Source organism: Triplophysa dalaica, chromosome 20, assembly GCF_015846415.1.
Source record: "Triplophysa dalaica isolate WHDGS20190420 chromosome 20, ASM1584641v1, whole genome shotgun sequence".
Lineage (NCBI taxonomy): Eukaryota > Metazoa > Chordata > Actinopteri > Cypriniformes > Nemacheilidae > Triplophysa > Triplophysa dalaica.
Window position 1 is genome coordinate 4,158,127 of NC_079561.1, and position 19,587 is coordinate 4,177,713.

The 19,587-nt window shown below is 39.8% G+C and overlaps 2 protein-coding genes across 3 annotated transcripts in view; one reads left to right on the forward strand and one right to left on the reverse strand.

Moving 5' to 3' along the window:
- Positions 1-596: 596 nt before the first annotated feature.
- acvr1ba (activin A receptor type 1Ba) lies at positions 597-15,456 on the forward strand. Its single transcript, XM_056732981.1, has 9 exons — positions 597-794; positions 9,376-9,618; positions 9,987-10,247; positions 10,327-10,557; positions 11,118-11,285; positions 11,413-11,569; positions 11,704-11,828; positions 11,906-12,036; positions 12,533-15,456. Exons 1-9 carry the CDS (start codon positions 704-706, stop codon positions 12,656-12,658), a joined length of 1,533 nt encoding a protein of 510 aa, XP_056588959.1. The 5' UTR covers positions 597-703; the 3' UTR covers positions 12,659-15,456.
- Positions 15,457-15,543: 87 nt separating this feature from the next.
- The window catches only part of kmt2d (lysine (K)-specific methyltransferase 2D), a 29,292-nt gene continuing 25,248 nt past the window's right edge, over positions 15,544-19,587 (reverse strand). For both annotated transcript variants that reach the window (XM_056734042.1, XM_056734043.1), the window contains exons 49-54: positions 19,382-19,518; positions 19,171-19,301; positions 18,732-19,017; positions 18,573-18,646; positions 18,388-18,496; positions 15,544-18,298 (exon numbers count right to left, since the gene is read on the reverse strand). In XM_056734042.1, coding sequence (XP_056590020.1) covers positions 18,206-18,298; positions 18,388-18,496; positions 18,573-18,646; positions 18,732-19,017; positions 19,171-19,301; positions 19,382-19,518 — 830 coding nt within the window. In that variant the 3' untranslated portion in view covers positions 15,544-18,205. The remainder of the gene's footprint in view (positions 18,299-18,387; positions 18,497-18,572; positions 18,647-18,731; positions 19,018-19,170; positions 19,302-19,381; positions 19,519-19,587) is intronic.

Genomic DNA, 19,587 nt, shown 5'->3' on the forward strand with positions numbered 1-19,587 from the left:
CATTTGTAAGCACAATTTAGGTTTGTTTGCTACACTAATTTCAGTCACAAATATATAAATTTGAAAATCAATAAATGAAGTGTTTTTTAATGTTCGCAGGAAAAACCTATATTTTAAGTTTGTTGTGGTTTTCCTCATAACAATGTCAAGTAACTTGATGTTTGTGCCAACGCTCTTAAAAGGGTTCGAAAAGTTATTTTGAATCATTTTTGTGTGCCCAAAGCACCATGTTCTCAAAGGTTCTTGTAATAACCTGAAAAAAAAACACAGTTTGTGAAACACACAGGTTTATGTTAAAGGTTCTTTTTGGAACCATACCATTCTTTTATGGCATCATGCAGTAATGTCAAATATCTTACTGCATCTTTAAAACTACACAAAATTATGATTTTTATCCATGTTAGGATCATAAGAAAGCCTAATATTATTTTCACCATGAAATACCGTAGAACAAGAAACAATCATAACGTGACCTTAACTTCTTTCTAAACCAGACCACCACGCCAATTCACAAATGAGTCCTTGTAAAGAGACATTACACCACAACAAAGAAGCCAAGGGTTGGAGCCGTCCCCTTTAAAACTGGGCACACCCCTTTAACCCACTATTGTCTACCCGAGGCTGGCAGGCGGTGTATGGTCGGCTCGTGGTTGTGTTGGAAGTCTCGTTCGCTTGTCAATAATCACATACAACGAATGCATTAATGCAAAGAGATGGGAATCTTGCCGTCATGTTTCCACGACGAACTGCTGTAGCGCTGCTCGCCCTGTGTGGATTAATAGAGATCGGCAACGGTGAGTCGGGTGTTTGTGTGTGTGTGTTTATTTGATAAGCTGCTGGTGTGTGTGGAGAGAGTGGTCAGGCTGCGCTGGACGGGGCAGCCTGGCGCTCGTCATGGCGCTGTTCGCTGGCGTTTGTAAACCCGTGTCGTGTTCAGCGTAAATAACTTTTGGTTGATTTCTAACCGGTTCTGCATCGTGGTGTTTATTTGGTAACGTTATGTTATATTCAGTCTTAATCGAATCTTACAATATATATATATATGTGTGTGTGTGAGAGGAATTAAACGCGCTGATGCGTTTGTTTTCCTCAACTCCAAAGCACGCTCACGGATCAACCTTTGTAAATGCAACCTTACATTTGACCAAATTCATCTGAAAACGTTTTCACTACCTGTAACGTAGAGATGACGTGTACGAGAGAATTCTCGTTTTCATAGCGTGACATGTTGTAATTGAGACATAATACATGTATGTAAAAAGCGTGCGCTTAACTTCCCAAATGACCTCCAATCTTTCTCCGCACTGACGTCACAATGAACGCTACTGATGTTGCAAAAGCGACCTACGGTTCCCTTGCGAAAATAAACCATGATTGAACTAAACTGCCAATGCTTATTTGGTTTTTATTAACCATAGTTTGTAACCATAATTTACTATGGTCTCACCACCACTATGGTATACCATAGCAAATGGTTGGTTACACTTTGACTATGATAAAATGTATCTAACTAGGGATTTAACACGTCTCAAACAATTCTTTTAAATGTATTCAATGTTTGATGTCATAAATACCCTTACAGCGTTTGCTTGCTTTAGTAATTCATCTCTTAACATTGTGCATCTCTTCTGTTAAAAACAGTCTTCATTGACCCCATTGATTGTTGAAAGGCCATTAGGTCCAGGAAGTGTTGCCAGCTTTGGTAATGGTGATGCTTAAGAACAAAGGACAACCCACCTTCGGATATTACATAAATTATTCACTAGGTGTGATTCTCCGAAAGTTGCGCTTTATAACTCGCGGCGAGTACATTTCTGTCGTACGATGGGAAGCTGGTCATTCAGCTGCAAATTCAGACTGAAGTCAGATGCAGAGTCTGGGGCTTTGTAATGGAAATGTGGGCAATGAGCCCTATTCACTGACCTGTCAAGGGAGTCTGCCTTTCTTTTGTAGGGACAAACTGATGGTCGTTACATTCACAGCACAAACAAACATGTCTGTGGTTGCACGGCACGGTGCGATAACACTTCTTCCTGTGAAACCGGCGAGATTTTCTGGAAGTATGATGTGTTCTGAACACAAACGCCACGCAGTTTGTAGATGATCGTGGCATGTCAAGATAAAAAGCTGTATGGAACTGAGCCATCTTTTTGATGAATGTTTTAACATGGATTGTTTTTTACATCTCACAATCTTAAAATATGAATGTTTCCCCTTCTCTTGTTGTGACTTGCTCTGCTCATGGCTTCCCAAGAAAGGCTGTTAATGAATTTCAACGCAGCAGGGGCCGTCTTCATGTTGGACTTTAGAAAGTTAAGCAATCTGTGATCTCTAATCGGTGAGTCATCGTTTTTGCACGAAACTCCCTCTGTTCACGTAAGGTTGTGATGCGCAAAATACTGCCAAGCGCTCTAATAGAACTTGATAGGAAAGGCAAAATGGACAGATCACACCTGTGGTAAGTTCTGCTGGGTCAGACCAATGTCAGACTCGACAGTGAGAGGATTGTAGTGCGAGAGGCGCTGTTTGGCTGCCAGTGATGGGTTTGCACAGCTGCCGGCAGTTGGATACAGACTAGTGGAAATGGAGCAAATTGGAGTCTCCAGTCATGTTATGGTAATTATTCCATTGAGGTGTTGAAACCGGGGAAACTGAAGCGATTCGGTGTCCCCAGGCCCTGTTCGGAGAGTGCTTGGCATATGCGACTCACTAGCTTTCTCGATAAGCGTGCTATCACGAGTTTTGTTTGTTTTTGATAAACTGGCTTGTCGTGAGTGTTTGAGCTCCTCGATGTCCGTGTGACGCTTCTCGCAGGCCCATGTGAGAAAACAACAGCAATGTGATATGGGCACTGCGTGCTCGGCAGACAGCCGTAAGGCAGGGTGCGTCTCTTTCATCATCTTTCATTCTTTCCCAGATTTTGCTTTTCCCTTCACGCAGAGAAAGCTGAAGCGCTGAAGTCGCACTGATTCGCAGGACTGCAGTTTCTCTACGTTGACGTCTGGAGAAAAACACTTTAGGAATGTCACAGTAACCCATTTTATAAGTGATTCATTAGCTTACAAGAAATGATTGTTAATGTGTTCCACTCCTCGGAATAACAAGAAATGTGGAAAAAATTTCTGAGCGTCAGTAAATTCATCCTAGATCTACTTTTACAATTCAGGATTTTACACAAAACTTGTATGGAAATTGTAAAGAACGGTTGTATGACATTCAACACCGGTTCCAGCTGTCAAGCTCCAGTAAGGAGAAAAAAATGCCACAAGTTTTTTTTTTAGACTCATGCACCACGTTCCACGTGTTCTTGAAATATGGTAAAGCGATCCATTTAATATCTAGATACACTATAGCTCAACGCCTGTGTTATGAAGGCAGGAAAGAGCAGATGATTGGCGCCCCTATGGCAGGAAGGCTCCAGGTGCTGTAAGAGTGGTGTTATGGAAATGAAAGGGAGCACATAAAGCCATATTTTGCATGTGTGTGCTTGTATATAAGATCAGAGCACGGAAAGTACAGCAAAGAAAGATATGTGGGTTCATAGGAAGTGTGTAAAGCGTGTGTCTGTCTGGAGAGGCCGGCTGGGGGTTGAGGCCACGGTCACAGCAGACTAAAGCTGGTGTCTGCTTCTTTAATGACCTTGCTAATGACCTGAATGGTCCATTACATGGAGAGGCAGACCTTTTTCTGACCTTTGTTTAGGTGCTTGTTTAGAAATATTACATTTATTTGGAAAAAAACACATGACTAAATTGTCTTTCATCTTCACTCCCGCTTTCCTTAAAATAAGGGTCATGACTTCTGGTTCTATTAGTCATTATTGCTGCTGTATGACATATCGCTCATTGCTCCCTGAACTAAATGTAAAATGTAAATTTAATCTTAAGGGTAAAATACACTACAAGACTTTTTGACCATGTTTTCAGTCTGGACTTGTTGCAGAAAGTCTGTGCCAGTCTGCAGATTTGATCCGTTAGCGTGTTTCTATCTGAATATTTCAAGTGTATGATGTCTAGTTAAAAAATCTTGTAGTGTATTCCAGCCATTAAACAGATAGTTTATCTCAAGTAAAAAATCAGTCAGCATTTACTTACCCTCAATATGTCTCAAATCTGAATACATTTCTTTGTTCTGATGAACACAGAGGAAGATATTTGGAAGAACGGTTGTAACCAAACAGTTCTTAGCCACCATTCACTACCATTGTAGAAAAAAATACAAAAATAGTCCAAATTACCCCAGAACTGTTTGTTTTCCTACATTCTTCAAAATATCTTATTTTGTGTTCAAGAGAACAAAGAAATGTATAAAGCACTGTTTCCTACTATGGTAGTCAATGGTGTCCAATAACTGCTTGGTGACAAGCATTCTTTCAAATATCTTTCTCTGCGTTCATCAGAAACCAAAACATTTTAATCAACTCAAGAATGAGAAAATGAAGTCAGATATTTTCAAATCTTAAATTTAGCTTTTGAAGCTTGCTATGTATTGTCTCATTTAACAAAGTTTGACAGTGTAGATTCCTTAAATAAAAGCAAAAGAAAAATGCAAGCTTGAATATTTAAAATGACAGTGTGACTTAAAAAAAAACTTCAAATGATTTACTTGTGCATCTCTTATGCTGTTAATCATATGCGCAAGACAGTTGTGTTATTTTGCATTATAAAAGGGTTTGAAAGAGAGAGTTTCTTGGTTAAAAAAAGAGTTTTTCGGTAATTTGACCATGAGGGTGCAGAAGAAGCACCCCTTCCTTTCGCCGCATTGATTTTGTGAGTGGGTGAGCGTGAGGCTCAATGTGTGTTTTAGAGTGCACGTCTAGTGTGTGCGCTCTGTCTGGTGGCGTCTGCATGTCTTAATCAGCTCCCTGTCTGGGTACTCCATCGATCCCGTTTCAGCCCTATGCATCTTGGGTAACTGCACTCTCTCACTCTGCCCGCTCTCAGTAGCCCCTGGCATCCTGCTCTCTTAAGCGACTGAGGATGATGGGCTTTCATTATCTAGAGGAGGTGAAGCGAGAGATAATGCCCGGCAGAGACGACTACTGGTTTGCCATCCATTTGTAACTGATATAGTATGTCACAGGAGAAATATTTGCTTCCAAGTGTAAAGTCTCTTTTTGACCCTGGAAGTTCACGCTCCTGATATTGTGAAAGGTATATTCCACACATTGAAGGCTTAGTCACAATACCAGTAATGTGAAGTTGTTTGCGGCTTTATCCCTGACTAAATTCTCCCATGAGCCTCCAATCAGCCTAGCACACTTTTAATGGCAACGATTTCATTCAGGTTTTCCCGCAATGGGTCTCATTTCCTGTCTGAACAAGAATGGAATGATAGGAACTTCACACTCCCGGTGAGATTTTGAAGTCGTCTTTAACCGAGTTCCCCTTTTCTGTGAGGTTAAGCCAAGTCTAGACTAGGTTTTAAGGTCTGTCCAAGCTGAAATCCTATCGCAGCTGGGGACTTTGTAAGCGCTCCCCCCGACCCCGTACCCCTCTGTCGCCTCTTTATGTTCTGTCCTTGCGTATCTGTTTCACCAGCAGCTCTTAAAAGCATGTCGAGGGAGTCCCCTACCCCCTGAAACCACAGCGGTAACCTCCCCCAACCTCCACCACGCAACCCACTCCCACCTTTTGTCCCTACACAGCCCGCCCAATCCCTCCTCGTGTCTCTGTAATCTCCAAACAAAGAGCCAGTGTAAGGCCACCAATTATGCACGTTCTAGACCTTGCTTGGCCCAAACCGCTTTTGCTCCCTCACTACAGGTTTGGAGCCATGCACGGCGGGAAGTTGTATGTTTTTCTTTTGTAAGCCAGCTCTGCATAAACTCGGATGGGTCGCTTACAGTTTCACAGGAGTCTGAGTGTGAAACGTGTGATATTGGTTTGCCTCGTGTAGCAGAAGTGATTTAGTATTTGTTAACCGTGTTTGGTTTTGTAATATCTCTGTAATATTAGATATTATGTTCTGATTTATAACCTAGTTGTCTATGTAGGTGACGTTTTAAAGGGATAGTTAATCCAAAAATAAACATTCTGGTATACTTTGTTCACAACATGTATGACTTTCTTCTGTGGAAAGCAGAAGATGATCTTTTGTGGAATGTCTTGGTGGGTTTATGTCTATACAATGGAAGTCAATTGGAGCAAGTGTTGTTTGGTTACCAACGTTATTCCAAATATCTTCTTTTGTGTTCTGCAGGAGACAAAAAGTCCTACAGGTTGGAATGACATAAAGGCGATTCAATTAGGAAAAAAATTTTTTTGGGTGAATGTTCCCATTAAGGCTTTATAGAAACGCTTCCTACATGAAAATATAAACCCTAAGGACTAATAACTATTATTGGTGTAGTATGTATGGTGTGGTATCAGTATGTTTTCCTTTTTGGCAGATTGTTTTTTTACCATGGTATTTGTAGTAAAATAACAATACTAAATCGTAATCAATGTAAATCTGTAGTTGGTATGGTTTTATCACAAATACGACAAAAAAAGGACTAGTTAAATCCTGGTTAATTTTTTGAGGGACATGCTGCTTGGCTTTATCAAAATTGCTAGTACTTTGTGAGATGGGAATCCCATAATGCATTGGGACAGTGGTCTCGTTGGAAAAAATAAACGATGGTTTGCGAGAGTTATAATACTAAGCAATTAATAATTCCAAGTAAATAAGAAGTTAAAGCCAAACTCTACATAGACAACAAATCAACTCACAATTAATGCTAATAAAGTTCTTATTAACACTATGCTTCCTATCGTGCACATATTTTTAAATCCTATTATTGTTGTCGTAAATTCAAAACGTTTTTTCATTCATTCTGTTTTAAATCTTCTTTATGTGTGTGTCACATTGTACACATCATTTTGCAATGCATCATATTGTGTCTGGTTATGTACATGACTAAAAAGCCCCAAAACTTGAAATTCCACTACGGGTGGGATCCTGCCTACGCTTGCTGTGTTTTTTATTGAAAAAGCTGTAGTGTTCTCTCAAAGCGTGGTGTGGTTCCAGTGTTTTGAAATGTTTACCATGACCCTGTTCACACACTGGGAGGAAATGTCGCGCCGAGATAAGTTTCATTAACATGACGTGTGTCTATGTCCAGATTACATGCACATAATGCTGACCTGAAAAGGCTTTGTGTTTTCATGCTGGATCGAGTTTCATTTTACGTGCAAAATGTACTTACCATACAAAGCCATGTAAGTGGTTGGCAGTAGTGATATGGCTGAGCTCTTTATTGTTTGATGGAGACTCGACGGTTAAGTACGGTTATCCTGTTTGTAATTAATGTGATATCTGTGATGTTGTGTTTTCTCAGACTCTTCCAGAAAGAGGCCATGAGGCAATTACAGTCATTTGATTTGCCTCCCAGTGTTTCTGTGGGTGATTTAATGATATTGCGTGTGCTCCATTAAAGCAACTATTAGCGGCTCATGGCGCAGTGTTCTTTCTCTCCCGCTATCAGGACCGGCGACGTAATCTGCAGGAAGTTCCTCTTGCATGTGAACCTCCGTTGACTTTCATCTGCTCCACTAACTGTTACTGGCAGCGCACTTCGGTGTATTTAAGATCACAGCCTTTATAAGATTTATAAAGAGTACACAAACAAACTCTTGCACTCCCTCGCTGACACTGACACACACCCACATAAACGCTGAAAAAGCAAAGTTGACGCTTGTTCAGAGGGGTGTGGTTAGGTCTCGGACGTGTCATGAGTTTTGCAGTAACCGTGTGTGTGAAAAACATCGCAAGGAAGTGGAGTCAGATCAAATGATGTTAGTGGAAAAATGTGTGTGAAAGTTAAGTGAGAACAGGAGTAAATGATAAAAGCAGATCTGCCTATAAAAGGCTCGCATAAACATCACAGGCCTGAACTTGTGGGAAAAGCAATGACATTAGGAAAGAGGATTCGAATGGAACGTTCCTGACAGGGAAGCCCAAAAAAAGAATTTGCATAGGAGGGCTTTTTGTCCCTCGGTGGGTCCTGTTGCGATCAGCCATCAAGCGTCTGGGCTGGTGTAATTTTAAAACCAGTGAAATTTGTCTTAAGTGGTCTGCCATTGTATGGGCTGATAAACCCAAGGGCGCCAGTGAGGTGTGACAGCCAGCGCTCATGTCTTGACCTCGGTCACCCGCAGCGGTCTGTCTGTGTGTGTCCGTCCTCGTCCCTATTCTGTTTGTCTGACCCGCTTTAGAGAGACAAAAATACGCAATGGTGATGACAGCTCGAAAACGTAAGGCAGTGTTCTGTCGGGGCGTCTGAATGCTTCCGAAGATTGATGATATCATTTAGTTGTGCCTACAGGGATCTAAGATAGAGGAATATGAAATTCCCAAACGGTGTTTACTGCCAAAAAGTTCTTTAGTACAAGTAGTACCATAGTTCATGTACAGTGGTTATGCCAAAAATATAATTCATGTACATACAACATTATGTATGTGTATTAATATTAAAAATACATGTATGTATTTGGTTTACACGTCATCCAATTTTCCTTCCAGTGTATTCAAGCTCTACATTTTATCAGTAGGTGTGTTTTATGGGAATCAAACACATGACCTTTGCACTGCTAACACAAAACTCGACCTTTAAAGGAACAGTTCACTCAATGAATCGCCCTCCGGTTGTTCCAAATCTGTACATTTATTTGTTCTGATGAACACGGAGAAAGATATTTGAAAGACTGCTTGAAAGCAAACCGTTCCTGGCCACCATTGACTACCAAAGTAGTCAAGTTGCTCAACACAAAAGAGGATATTTTGAATAATGTAGGAAAGCAAAAACGAATGAGCCAAAAAAACCATACAACGTATACTAATACTTTCCTAAGCCTTCGGATGATAATATAATACCCTAGACTCAAAGAAAGGACCCAAAACCAAAGTATCTTTTTGACCTCCATAGCAAGCATCTATTTTTTATAATTCATTTAAAAATCAATATGTTAAGATTGCTTATATATATGAATATCTTTGAACCTCCTCCCACGTCATTGCTGTTGTTTGTCACAGACTGTTATATGATCGGACGGTAAAGCGATGTCGTTTGTGAAGGTATTCTGCTGATATAAAGGGACGGCAGTGGGGGTCTGGTCTGCTGTGTACGGTCTGTTTGGGTTCATCTGCAGTGGCGGATTCAGTTTCATGTTATGCAGTTTGGTAGCAAGCTAGATTCTGCATGCAGTATTTCTACTGAAGTTAATATGCTCAATGCTTCCCTTCTTCATAGTGGGTCTAGCTTGCCCCCTGGTGGTTGTTTCAAGCTTGCACAGTGCACTTGCAGCATATTCTTAAAGAAGTCATCAAAATAGATCTCACGTGGAATGAATTCATGAACACTATTTAGTCATATTTTGACTTCTCTCTTTTCAGCTCTTAAGTGTAACTGCACCGCTTGTGAAAAGACCGGTTATGTGTGTGAGACAGATGGGGCCTGCATGGCCTCTACCTCCTACATCAACGGTCAGGAAGAGCAGCAGGTGCGAATCTGTATCCCTCGCGTCAGCCTTGTACCACCAGGACAGCCCATCTACTGCCTGAGCGCCAAGGGCCTGCTCAACACGCACTGCTGTTACAAAGACTTCTGCAACAGCATCAACCTTCAAGTTCCAAACGGTAGGAAGAAAGACTGAACGTTTGGTTTCTAGGTCTCTATGTTTCCTGTGCTGCTATTTCAGTGTTCCTTGAGACTCGTGCTTCTCATTCCAAACTTGTATGACTTTCTTCTGCACATCACTAAAGAAGATACTTTAAAGAATGTCCGCAACCTAAAAAATGGCCCCTAGTTGACTTTCAATTGATATAAAAACAAAAGTAGTGAGGCATTTCTTCACCATGACAAAATGTTTGGAGATATTTGTTCCACAAAGAAAAGAGTCATGTAAAGGTTTTGTGCGAAATGAGGGTGCAAGTTTATTTTTTGGTGAACTTTCCCTTTAAATCACAACTTGTGAGTGGTAATGTGCATGAAACTCCTCTCTCAGGGATTTCTGAAGAGAACAACTGGTCGGGCTCAGCGGGCAGCTGGGGTCCGGTTGAGCTGGTGGCTGTGATCGCAGGACCGGTCTTCTTGTTTTGCCTCCTGCTTATTGTGGGAGTGCTGGTTTTCCAGCACCATCAGCGGAATTACAACCACCGGCAGCGACTTGATGTCGAAGATCCATCCTGTGATCATCTGTACTTGGCCAAAGACAAGACTTTACAGGACCTCATCTTTGATCTGTCCACCTCGGGTTCAGGCTCCGGTAGGTCAAAGCTTTATCTAAAGCACTTGCGCTTGACTTGTTTTGGCTTTTGAGTGTTTTAAGTGTTTTTTCGTTGCAGGTCTGCCCTTGTTTGTTCAGCGGACGGTAGCCAGGACAATCGTACTGCAGGAGATTATAGGTAAAGGGAGGTTTGGAGAGGTTTGGAGGGGGAGATGGAGAGGAGGAGATGTGGCTGTTAAGATCTTTTCATCCAGAGAAGAGCGCTCTTGGTTCCGCGAGGCTGAGATTTATCAGACCATCATGCTCCGTCATGAGAACATCTTGGGCTTCATCGCCGCTGATAATAAAGGTACAATGTGTCTGACTTTTGGTTCAAATTTATGGAATAGTTGACGTTTTTCTTTTGTGTTTGGGTGAGTTTTATGTTGTAATTTTATTGATATTTTAAATGAGGTTTTATTTTTATATTTAGCAATGTTGTGCTTTTGTCAATTTCACTATTTATTCGTTTTGTTGGTGTATCATTTAGTTTTTTATTGTTATGTACGTTAAAAAAAATCAGTTTTAGTTCAGTTGACATTTTCACATAATAACTTTAGTGTCGTCTCAACTTAAACTTAAAAGTAAAACAAAATGTTGCCTCTGCAATAAGCTGATGTAAATTTAAATATATATAAATAAAAAAGATTTTATTTGCTTTTAAATAACAACATTTTTAACAGTTTTAGTCCCAGTAAACTACAACAACATTGTTGGGTGACTTTTGGCCACAATAATGTATAAAAATCTGAAAAGTAAAAAGCTTATTGTGAGGGCCCTAGTTTTGGCCAAACTTTACCTTTACTATAAAAATGTTTAAAGAAAGTTTTCTTCCTTTCTAAATTCACCGTTTTTATCTCTGTTTCTTAGACAATGGCACATGGACGCAGCTGTGGCTGGTCTCTGACTACCATGAACACGGCTCTTTATTCGACTATCTGAACCATTACTCTGTCACAATCGAGGGTATGATTAAGTTATCGCTCTCAGCAGCCAGTGGGCTGGCACATTTGCATATGGAGATCCTGGGTACACAGGGTAAATATAAACTGAACACATCCGACTCGACATCCTTTGTATTCCTGTACTCGCAAAACCAAAATCAATGCTGTACACAAGAACGCAACAAATCTGACATTTATACCTTCACTGTCACCTCTCACAGGAAAACCGGGCATTGCTCATCGTGACCTCAAATCTAAAAACATCTTGGTGAAAAAGAATGGTACTTGTGCCATAGCAGATCTGGGGCTCGCTGTACGTCACGAGTCCATCACTGATACTATAGACATTGCTCCCAATCAGAGGGTCGGCACTAAAAGGTACGTCTACATCTCTACACTCCGACTGTAAATAATGTATTAATGGGTGAATATAAATATTACAGTATAAAGTTCTTCATTTTGAGATGCTGCCACAGTTGGATTACTTGACAGGAGGGTGTTGTGTCTTTCAGATATATGGCTCCAGAGGTACTAGATGAAACGATCAACATGAAACATTTTGATTCCTTTAAGTGTGCTGATATATATGCTTTGGGACTGGTATACTGGGAGATAGCAAGACGGTGTAACGCTGGAGGTGAGAGCAAATCTTTCATCCACCGTATTGGAAAATTGGACTACCTTTTGTTTAAACTTTGAATTTTGAAATAACAGGCATCCATGAAGATTACCAGCTTCCCTACTATGATCTGGTGCCTTCTGACCCCTCCATAGAGGAGATGAGGAAGGTGGTGTGTGATCAGAGGTTACGGCCCAATGTGCCCAACTGGTGGCAAAGCTACGAGGTAAAAGCTTTAAGACGCGTTTGATGACCAACCAGAGTGTATCATGTACAAGTCTAGTTTAGTGGGAATCAGGGACCTGGCAGTTTTATGGTATCTCATATCTCGGGTCATAATATAGTTTTGAGCACTTGGTATTAAGATTTTATTATTTTTAGAGCCACAGAACAGTTTGCCTTCTCAAACACAATTTACTTGCATATAACGTTTTCCCACCACTAGACGTTCAGAGGCAGTTAAATCTGAAATCGATTTTAATAATAAACCACAATGAGAATCAAGTTCAAACAATGGAACAGAAGCTGGCGAGTTTGAAAAGCTCTCGCAGTTTTTGTGTGCAGTATGCATCAGACGGTCTGTGGGCGTGCTGTCTGAGACCGAGACGATTAAATGTGATAATACAGCTTTTTAATTAAATTCCGTTATTATTTTTGCAAGCATACTTTCTTGTTGGAGGCTGAAAGGAGACATTTTGATTGAGGTTTGCTTTGTTGTGCAGGCACTGAGAGTCATGGGGAAGATCATGAGGGAGTGTTGGTATGCCAACGGGGCCGCCCGGCTTACGGCTCTGCGGATTAAGAAGACTCTCTCTCAACTCAGCGTCCAGGAAGACATTAAGATCTGAAACGGGCGGGATGCCGCGGATCCTCGTAGAGACGCACAAGCACACATAAAAGACTTTAGCCAAAAAAAAGCCTGCCAGTTTTATCCCTTTTTTTTAACCTTTTAAAGTTGGGACGAGGCCTACCTCACCATCTCAAAGGAAACTACTGAGCGTCAGTCGATCCCAGCCCTTCTACGTTCCTCCGGAGGTGAAACGGCCTGTCGTCGTTCCCAGTTGAGGATGATCCTGTTGTCAGCACAACTTCCCTCATAGGACCTGTTTGATATTTCTTTTGACAGGAATGACAATTGAGCAAAGGCGTTTGTGTTTTCGTTCTTTTCATTTACCACTTCAATGTTGCATCCAAAAACGATTTTGCTGCGTGATTGTCTTGAAAGTATGTTTGTTTTATTTCAGTCCATCCCTCACTGACTAATATAAAATATGTCATATTTAGTCAAAAATATAGAAATATATATATATAGTGCTCTACTGCTGTTGTGAGACTGTGAAAAATGTGGGTAACACTGTTTTCTCCTGTTATGACTAACGATTCATGTCCAAAGCTAAGTGTAGCAAAGACGCCACGACTGTGTGACTGTCATACTGAAGACGTAGCAGTACTTAGTTTTTTTTTCAACAACGAATTGCATTATGCTTCTGGCAGAACATCAGTAAATATCAGGCTGCTACATTTGCTTCACTCCATCAGTGTGCAGATCTCGGCGTGGGGTCTATTTTTGAAAGCAATCTCTTTCAATGTTCACTTGTTGTGTGTTTGGCCGTTTTAATTGTTTTGGGAATATTAAAATCTGCGTTATTGCGCATTTGCGCTTTGAGGGCAATGATAGCTTGTTCATGTTTATTCATTATATTTCCGAATGAGGTCCATTTTCTCACTCCTAACACTCACAGAGCTAAGGAAAATTATGCAGGCTTGTGTCTAAAATATGGACAAACACCAACTACTGGGTTTGAATGAACCTTTGCCAAGTTGTTTGGGTCAAATATAGGCCTTCCTAGAATAATTTTCTAGGTTAATAAAGGTATAGTTCACCCAATAATGAAATTATTTGATTGTTCACCCTCATGTCATCTCAAACACGTATGACTTACTTTCTTTTGAAGAGTTTTTGAAAATTGGTAACCCAATAACTTTGGAAGCCATTGACTTCCATTGTATTGACCTTTTATCAAATTAATTTCTTTTGGGTTCCACAGAAAAGTCATAAACCGGTTTTGAAGGATATGTGGGTGAATAAATGACAAAATGTTTATTTTTGGGTGAATAATTCCTTTTATTTAACCCAGTGGTTTGTCCGTATTTCACACTTCACCAAAAGGTGGACATTACTGAAGATAATCGCTACCATTTGTATGTTTTTTAAGACCATTGAACATCATTTTAATGGGAACGTTACGTTTGTTGTATTTGTATTGGGAAGTTAGCATGTTAAACTGCACTGTTGTTTAATATTTGCTCTGTGTCTATTAGGGATGTAGTGTAGTCAGAAAACGTCTGAAAATCTCTTTTTGCCTGTATTTTAACACTTCTATTGTTAAATTCAACTGTACTACTGATCATTTCCTTTATGCCAATACTAATCAATGAACCGTGTGAACTGCAACTTGATCATTTAGCACATTTTTCTAATGCCACTTGTACCGCTCCCTTCTATCTGCAATGTCTAGCTCACCGATACACTCAGAAACCACATGTTCTTATTATAAACTGGATCTTAAGTGATAGTGACTGCAATGCGTTGTAACAAGATGAACATGGCATTAAGTTTTGGAATTAGAGTTTGCCTCAGTTTTAAAGGTGTATAGATTACAAAAGGGGCTGAATGAGAGCAAGGGTTCTATATTATGTGTAATATATTTGAAATAACGGTGGCTGTGTTTATTGCAGTCCATGTGCAGTGTGCGTTTTATATTGAGGTCATATCCCATGAATCTGATCTCTGCGGTTGGAGTACTTACACTTGAATCGAGAATGCATAATACTTAACATTACGACTGGCCCTTATAACATGGTGCTCTACATCATACACTGGGAATCTGTCACTGTGTAAATACAGGGAAACATGTAGGCTTAATCATTATTTATATTGTGCTTGCTTTTTTCCCAAATTTGTTTTGGGAACTGTGTGTAAAATCATACTCTAACCTTTGGTTTAAATAAGGGGTAAAATTCCCTATGGACAATGTCGGCAAAGTAGTTACTGCCGGTTTGTGGGGGAAATTTAGACAGTTAAAGGGATAGTTCACCCAAAAATGAAAATTCTAACATTGTTTACTCATCCTCATGTATTTTTATACCTGTATTAATGACTTTGTTCCATTTAATACAAAGAAAGATATTTTGAAGAATGTTAGAAATTCAGTTCTGGGACATCGACAAGCATAGTAGGGAAAAATAAAATGGTTGTCATATGTGCCCCAGAACTTTTTGTTTATCTAAAATGTTCAACAGAACAAAAAAATACAAACTATGGTAGTGAAAATTGCTAACATTCTTCCAAATATCTTTGTTTTCAACAGAAGTTTTAAACTGGTTTAAAACAACATCAGGATGAGTAAATGCTGACAGAATTTTTTCATTTTTGGGTGAGCTGTTCCTTTCATATTCTTTTACATTTAGTCCACGTTAGTACTCATGATGAGTTCAGACTTGGTAGTTTATGCTTTCAATAAGACTGCATCCGAGTTCTTGATCCTACGGTTTCAGGAGTACTTTTAAACATGTTGTAAACAAATCTACTTGTGGTTAATATGATGTACATAAATGATATACAGTAATAAATACTTTTTTCCTATTTCGGTTTCATTAAATCTTTGATCAAATAGATGACTTGCAGGTTCTATTTAGGTATGCAAAAAAATCACTACGCCATGCACTCAAATTTATATTTAAAATGCATTTTATTTTTCTTTACAAGAAATAAAGCAAAGACAAGGAAATAAATGAAGGGCTGGGAGGGTAGGACACAGCCGTATATAAAGAGATGCAACCTCTGACGTCGAAAAATATGTACAATTCAAAATTATATCCATACAAAACATGCCACATACAATAAAAACGATCATTTATTCATCTTCCCTAAAAGTAGCTCTGCTGTACAGCTGCAGCATATTTTTTAAAAAGTAGGTCAGGTTGAAAATCAATACCTATTAATTACAACACATGTAAAGACCTTAAATTAAGAGAATTCAGAAAAACAAAAGGGGGGTTGAGTTACTCTGGCTAAGATCTTTGTGTTGAACAGACTAGATTTAAAAAGCGAGTGAACTGCATCAAACGGCAGTACAAAAACCTCTAAAGATAAATAAAAACTATTTCGAGTGCAATTCACATGTAATTATGGAGATATATTCGATTAATGAAGCCATACCATTCTCCCACGATTAGGCCATTTCACAAGTTGTATAAAACATTCACTTCTACGGGGAGGGCAGGGAAAAAAACAACAGGACACAAATCAAACCAGTTTATCTTGGGAGCTTCAAGATTTTCCATTTACTGTATATACTAATTAAACGGTCACTGATTCAAGGACAGGGTTCAGTAATTCACAAGCAGTTGCATAAATAAAAGAAATATACGTGAACAATATTACATAAATACACAAATGCTATGCACCATTTTACTGCTTTTCTTTCAAAAAGTATCTATTTCCACGAAGAAGAAATATTATCAGAACCTTCCGACATGAATCCCATCTTAAATGTTTGTTTCATTCACCACAACCATTCCAATTTCATTGGTGAAGACGAGAAACATCGCACACCTTTAGTTCAACTGTATATGGTCTTGTAGGAAAAACGCAGATAGAAAAAACCTAAATGCAAAAACACTCTGGTTCATATACATAAAGATATTACTTAGTTTGCCATTTTACATATATTTATAGTTATATACACATTTAGATCTTCTGATAAAATGATATCCAGTGGTTGCTTTTTCATGATTTTTATTTCTCTACAATTTCGAGTTTGATTAAAAAGGGGCTGGATAAAGAGCTTCGTCCCCTATTATGTACAGTTTATACATTTTGCATTTATTTCTACTGTGAGGTCATAAGTCAGGGGAGAAAGGAACAAAGTAGCATGGGCTATGTGGAGACTTTGTTCAACTCCCTTCTTTGAAATTCAACTGTTTTTAACCGTTTTAAATTACTTTATATAAAAGAAAATAGAAATGCCCTTTTTTAAGCCTTTCTCCGCCACAGCTTCCGAGCCCGTAGACTGTGCTACCACCATCAAACCACGATACAGATAAGATACACCGGCCGTCAGCAGGCAGAGAAAGACTTACTACAGTAAGTTTACAACAGTCCACTATCACAGAAGGGAAGAGGCTTACACCTAAGATTCCTGGTTGGAGTGATGAGAGCCCAATGGAGATCTAATGAACGCGTGATGTAGGAATTCAAGATGGGGAAATGCAGTGGCAGTCTTGCGTCTTTATTTGCCAAGAGAGCCTGGAGCGTCAGGAATAACTTGCACAACAAAAATATGCCTCGTCTCAAAGTGTCACTCACAGTTTGCTCCATCATAGAGTATGCAAGAGGATCCGGATGCGAGTGCACGAAAAGCGTGATGTGCTGAGACAGAAACAGCTACATGATATCTACAGTCAGATTAGGTGACATCGGAGACACCCGTTTAGGTTTCAATTATTGTAAGTAATGCACGATCGTATCGGAACTGTCATATACTGTATCTCATTTGTATAATCAAATAGTATTTGCATTGGCTCATTATTGTAATCAAAACATAGATAGGAGCAAACCTGCTGCTTAAGTTTCCCTGCTTATCCGAGAAGGCAATTGCCACGGACACATTCCCGCCTTCCCCTTTCCACAGTAGCACTTAACAGTTTAATACAAAGCAGTGACTTCCCGCCAACTCAATGAGGTAGACTGGGTGAAATAAACCCACCTTTCAACTCAATATAATAAAACATCTGGTGCCTTGCGAGCCACAGGTCAATAGTATTTCATATCTCATCAATCATAGATACACAGTTCTAAGCAGAGCCACTTCAGGATTGTCTTGCCAAAGTCCATGATGTCAATCTTCATCGATGACGATTTGATGCGAGAGCGTCTTTCTGAGGGTGGGGGGGTTGTGTAAGCGGAAAGCATAGGTCCAAGCTAAAGTGTATTAGTTGGTTTTTCAGTACTTACATGGCTTTAGTCAGTATATCGATATGCTATAGTTTCAGTTCTTTTGGTGGGTGTAGAAGGGACTGATTGCAGCTGACTCAGCCTATTGGAGGAGGAAACAGTGGAGGAGGTGCTTTTGGCAGAGGTGAAGTTTCTCAACAAGAAAGATTCAAGCAGGTCCGATACCTTTCGAGTGTAAAGGTTGTGGCATCAGAAGTTAACTCATCAAAGCTTTGGCTCTTGTTGTGAAAGTCTCGTCTTTCGGGATACAGAGTGAACTTCTCTTCCTCATTTCAGAACAGCTTATTATCTGGATAGTAAGAGTTTAACAGGCTTTGGCGCAGGAGTGTTCTGGCACCAGGGAACAAACGCAGGGCTGGCTCCGTCTTCGTCCCAGTTAGTTCATCCACTTTCTGCAATTCCAGGCTCCACAATGACAGGGGATCTTGTGCTGATCGTCTTCGAAGTCAAACTGATAGTCATACGTCAGCTAAAAATAAATCACAGAAGAACATTTTATTTATATTTGGGATAAACACTCAGACATTTGCTAAATTAAAGCTCTCTGCTGTAACTGACCTCTTCACCCTTTGGGATCCTGCGGCTAGAAATGATGATGATTTTGTCCTCTTTGTCAAACGTCACAACTTCCGCAACACAGTTGGGTGCACAAGAATGATTGACATATCTGGAATGAGCGCACAAAAATAAGACCCAAACCAAACATCTTGCTTTGTAAAAAAAGAGAAGTACTATGATCTTACCGGGCAGGACCACCTGTTAAGGTGGCATCGATCACATGCTCATTATTGGTACGGAACATGTAGATCCCACGGTTCTGTAGAAAAACATCAAAGTAAATAAAAAAAGAAGAGCAAATCTGGCATACGGTGTAATTATGATGCCTCCTGACATCTACAAACCTGTTCCTCATAAATCTTTTCCCTGCGATTTGCCACTTCGTTGCGAATGATGGTGCCAATGTACTCTATGACCATGGTGTGTTTCTCAAGGTCTTTAGCTGCGTACAGACCAAGTCCTTGAATGCGAGAGCGGGCCAGGTACACGTTGTTCTTCCACTCGGTCTTCAGTCGACGGTATTGAGAAGACTTGGAATGAACAAACTGCTTGCTGTAGGGCGTGTTGATCTCCCCAGTAAATGTGCTCTGATAGGCTTTAGACACACTTGTGCTATTAAGAGTATGAGGCCTGAGGAGCAAAAAATATTAAAAGATCCATTCATAAGGAATTCTCTAGTGTTAAATAGTCACTAAAGCATCTGTATATGCGAATTCAACCAAAATGACAAACCCATGACCTTGGTGTTGTTTGCCTTACTGGATAATAAACTATGTTCATTACCTTTTGCAGTGTGTGAGTATTTTGGGTTCTGATCGTGCACACCCCGTGGGATTTATCATGAGAGGAAGTTCCATGAGAGGATGGCGTCCGTATCTGAATGTGTAATTCTGACAATTTTCCACACCAGGAAGCTACAAAAAAACATGCTTTTATTATAAAAATTACTTGATTTCATTAGTGTGTTATTTAAAAAAAAAAGAACATTGCTCACCGATTCAGTGATTCGCATCACTGCATGAACAGTGAGGCCATACATCTCTTCACCCTTGACATGCTCAGTGAAGAGCTTCAACATGGCTGCTTCATCTCGCAGTTTGGCAACCTGTAGCACAATCTTGGACCAGATACCTGAAGAACATTGTTATGACATCATTACTATAATGCTGCAGATAAACCATAACATATTTTATTTAGAGA